The following is a 4,503-nucleotide window of genomic DNA, read 5'->3' on the forward strand; positions in this document are numbered from 1 at the left end:
ATTGCCAAAGGGGGAGTTTGTTAGGTTCTAAGTACTTAGGAACTAATGTATTAGAACTCAATTTTGTATTATTGGCAAACCATGATCAAAATAGGTTTTATAGTCTTGTTTGGACTTGCTCAAAGTGAATGCATTTTATGTAAAGTTGGAATCGAGTTACTACAGAAGTTATAGTATGATTCTGTCTGGCTCGATCGATCGATCAAGGATTAGGCTCGACCGATCAAAATTCGGGCAGAACGTTTTTCTGAAAAATTTTCCAACTCAGCCCTAGGCCCATATGACGTGTAGGGTTTTATGTTTTGCCCTAAGTATAAAAGGAAAAACCCTAGCCACATTTTAGGTGGCTCCTTTTGCTGTGTGTGTGAATCTTTCGTGAGATCTAGAGGTATTTGCCTTCACACATGCTTAGGATTATCAAGAAGGAGATTTCATTAAGAGCTTGATGATCATTCAGTTACTGCAATAAAAGCTTAAAGATACACAAGCAGGAGTGCTTGTACTTGCTGAAGAATCAAAGAAAGAAGGAGTCCGTGGTCTCGAAGCTGTCACGTGGTCGTGTCAGTAAGTTTCTACTGGTGGGTAGCAATAGGATGTTAGTGGTCTAAGTTGCTATTGTAAAACTTCGATTCTTTCATAGTGGATTCAAGTTTACCTTGAGGATAGCTAGGTTAAATCCTCCCCAGGTTTTTATCGATTTGGTTTCCTGGGTCATCATATCTTTGTGTTCTTCATTTTTTGCACTTTACATTGATATGATTATATGATTGTGTTAACCTAGATTTGAAATTTGGACTAAGTAATCACTTGACTAATTAACTAGGTTAATCCGGTTGTGTATTAAGGGGTCTAAAAATGTACAACTATTTTTAATTCATTTTATGCCAAAAAGGATAGAAGAAAAAAAAAAAAAAGATAAAGAAAGTGATAGATTTTTTTTTTCCTTCTTTCTGGGAATGAAGAAAGTCATAGATTTGGTTGGTCTTCCAAGCTTATTATTCATGGCCAAAACTTAATTACAATTTTTCAATGTGCCTAAGTTGAAACACATGTTAATAATCTATATTGACCATTATAGTAGAAAATGTATTATATTTTTTAAGATAAATTAAATTAAATTCACTTATAATTAAGAAAATATATTGCATCTAACTAAGAAATTATATCTAAGTTTTATCAATTATTTATTTTTTAACGACATTTTTTTTCTTCTTCTTAATATTCTTTAACCAATTCTATCTTTACTACTTTTCAACTCACATGATGACCAAGACAAATTTGAAGTAGGCGAATTGCCGAAACTCAAACAAGGAGCCTACCGCCTGCATTATACGTAAGCTATCCTTAATGCTAAAGCCACTCTAATTTTATTACAACAAGTTAACAAATTGACATAACAATCAATGTAATTGATGGATTTCAATAACATAATAAACAATATAATTTTATTTTGTTGTTTTGTGAGACATGAATTTATAAAGGTTATATAGTAAAATCTTTATTATTCCTATTCTCTAGCATTACACGCTTTGAAAAAATGCATTGATTTCCATTTTCTTTTTCCTTTTTTGTTCTTTTAGCAATAAAGAAATTGTTAAAACTTTCAAGTTCAAAACTCCTATATTCTCAAAGGGGCTACACTCTCCAATTTATGCCAATAATTAAATCACTTGAACTTGATTTATTTTATAATTGGAATGAACCATGTCAGTTTCAGGATCGAATATTTAGTTTACAATTTGGTATTCAAGATGGAAATTAGGTCATATATAAAGAAATTTAATGTGGCACTATGTGTCGTACGACAGCATGGAAAATTGAAGCACATGACAAAGATTAGGCTAATGATGAGAGTTCCAACCCCTTGGAAATGCAGACAATTTTATTCTTCTTCTCATGATGAAAACACATAATATCTCATAATAAATTTCTTGAGCTCCACGTATTTCTTCTAATCCAGGAACAACAAATTCTAATCTCATTTCTATTTTACAGACTTCTATCACCAAGACAAAAGTTGTTAAACACGTGTCTTTATCTTCAAACTTGAATTCCAAGAAATTATGACTTAGTCTTCTCGATATGTTTTTATCCATGTATAATCTTTCTATTCACGTAAACAAGACCCAGTAAAAATTGTTGATTAACGAGGCATTACAAGCCAAGGGCCAACACAAACATGTAACAGATTTTAAAGTAAGTTTTATCTCTGAGAGGGCTGGTATTAGTTCCGTCAAAAAGTGAACAAGCAAATGAATGGAAAAGGTTTTGCTGCATACTTGTATGCAGCAATTAGGTGCTGCCGCTGTAGAGTAATTATCTGTTAATTTGTTTTATGTGTCTGAGTGTATGATAGCATGTAGATTTTATGTCTTACTTTGAATGGATTAAGTCCTCAGTTTTAAATTTGAAGATTTATTTTGTTAATTTCTGTAACTACTGTGGCTGTCGATCCAGGCTGGACCAGGTTCATGTACATGAACCTGGTCTACAATTTAATTATTATACAACAATATTATAATTAAATTGTACATGAACATGTTCATCTACAATTTAATTATAATAGTGTTGCTCACAAATTACGTGAGCCAGCTAGGGATGGCCAAAAGCTAGCTTGGGATACACCATGTGAGCTGAAAATGGAAATATTCAATTTATGTAATTTTGCCTACTTTTTTGGTAGGCTTTTTTCATTTAAATGTAGTTGAGCTTCAGTCTACCTTAAATAAAATGTATCTTAAAATATTATGCACATTTTTTCCTTTTTTTTTTAAATTTAGTAAATAATGGTTTTACTGCATAAATTAATAGACAAATTGACAAATAAGGGGTACTAAACCCAACATTATTTTTATATCCCAAATCCTCCAAATTAAAAAAGAATTACATATATAAGCAATCGTTTTATTTTATTCTAGTTATGATTGCAAGGGGATAAACATAGCGAAATGACTAGTGCTTCAAGGCACTTACAAACATTTTTTTTCTAATAATTGTCAACTTCAAATTTTTTCTGAAGCTCTTCAACCACATTTTTGTCGAGTTGGAAGGCCTTGGTGAGAACATCAGGATTAATGGGAGGATTGGATCCAAAGACAGCATCTGCTATTGTGATTACGCCTGCATTTTGGCTGCTGAAAGCAGAAATGGCAATTGCTTTAGTTTTTCCCACGTTTAATTGGAAGTGAATGAGACCAACTGGAAAGACAAACACATCCCCCTTATTTAGAGTTTTGGTGAAGAGGCGATTCTCTGTGTTGGATGTTACAAAACCAACAAAGAGAGTACCCTCCGCGACTACTAGAATTTCAGTGCCACGAGGGTGAGTATGGGGAGGATTTTCTCCATATGGTGCAAAGTCAATTCGAGCCAAGGATACGCCAAGAGTATTGAGGCCAGCTAACATGTCTACGTTCACAGTAGTGACGTTTGACCCAACTTTATTATCTGTGTTCCCAGCAATGTTCAATCCCTCAAAGAAGAAATCTTCAGCTTTGACCAGCTTTGGATCCTTGCAAAACTTTCCATTAACGAATACTGCATAAAGGAATTTTTGTTATGGACACTTTAAAAAGAATGCTCAAGAATTCAATGCAGAAAATAGTAAGGCCAATTAGCTAATAATATTTCTTCCATTAATATTCCGGTTAGTGTAGATTTTTCACATGACAAAAATAATGCAAAAACTTGAAAAAGAAAAAGAAAAGTATGTACCGGCTGATTTGGAGTCCGAGTAGTCCTTAAGTGCAACACAAAAGTCCTGCAGGGGATCGGGGTCAGAGGCAAAGGCAAGAGAGAATGCCACAGCGAAGAGGGCAACAGTTACAACGTAAGCTTTCCTCATATTTCAGGCTAACTCTATCTTCTGTTCTATATATTTTTGCTTCGGGTGAGGGATGAGAAATGTTGCATGGAAAGCATGTCTATTTATAGAGAAGACACATTGAATGGGTCTATGGTTTTCCATAAGTGAATGATATGTAGACTTGTTCAGTCTTCCAATATTACCAATTTTCTTTTTGATTGCCAAATTATTCTTTAACTACTACCCCATGCCTTGAATTTTCAACAAATTAGACCAGTTCAATGAGAAAATATTACAATTCTATGTTCCTACGGCACAACCAATAGATTGAATTAGTATGTGTACTAAACCTGTACTTTGTTCTTACAATGTACTTCATCGCTCATCTCTGTTCACAATTGAGCTCTGAACTAATTGAACACACCATGTCTTGCATACAACTGATTGGATGTGTTGGTATTTCAAGGAGTTGTTAATAACTTAATCCTTTGGTGGAAAGTTTCTGTGTGGCTTTTGTTTGCCAAAATTAAATAGAATGGTTGATAATTACTATTGTAGAACCAATAATTAGATGGATTCAAAGCTTCTAGTGTATTAGGTAACTGCTACAATCAACGTCCATATGAAGATAGTCTTTGTCCATGGGAAGAAACTTAACCTTTTAAATGTGTTAGGTCCATATTTTTAGGTTGAAAAAT

General features: G+C 33.5%; 1 protein-coding gene across 1 annotated transcript; it reads right to left on the minus strand.

Annotated features, from left to right (window-relative positions):
• Positions 1 to 2,816: 2,816 nt before the first annotated feature.
• On the minus strand, positions 2,817 to 3,904 carry LOC126700513 (germin-like protein subfamily 1 member 14). Its single transcript, XM_050398691.1, has 2 exons — positions 3,715 to 3,904; positions 2,817 to 3,537 (listed from the first exon to the last, which is right to left on the minus strand). Exons 1-2 carry the CDS (start codon positions 3,842 to 3,844, stop codon positions 2,987 to 2,989), a joined length of 681 nt encoding a protein of 226 aa, XP_050254648.1. The 5' UTR covers positions 3,845 to 3,904; the 3' UTR covers positions 2,817 to 2,986.
• Between the last annotated feature and the right edge of the window lie 599 nt (positions 3,905 to 4,503).

This window comes from Quercus robur, chromosome 9 (genome assembly GCF_932294415.1).
Source record: "Quercus robur chromosome 9, dhQueRobu3.1, whole genome shotgun sequence".
Lineage (NCBI taxonomy): Eukaryota > Viridiplantae > Streptophyta > Magnoliopsida > Fagales > Fagaceae > Quercus > Quercus robur.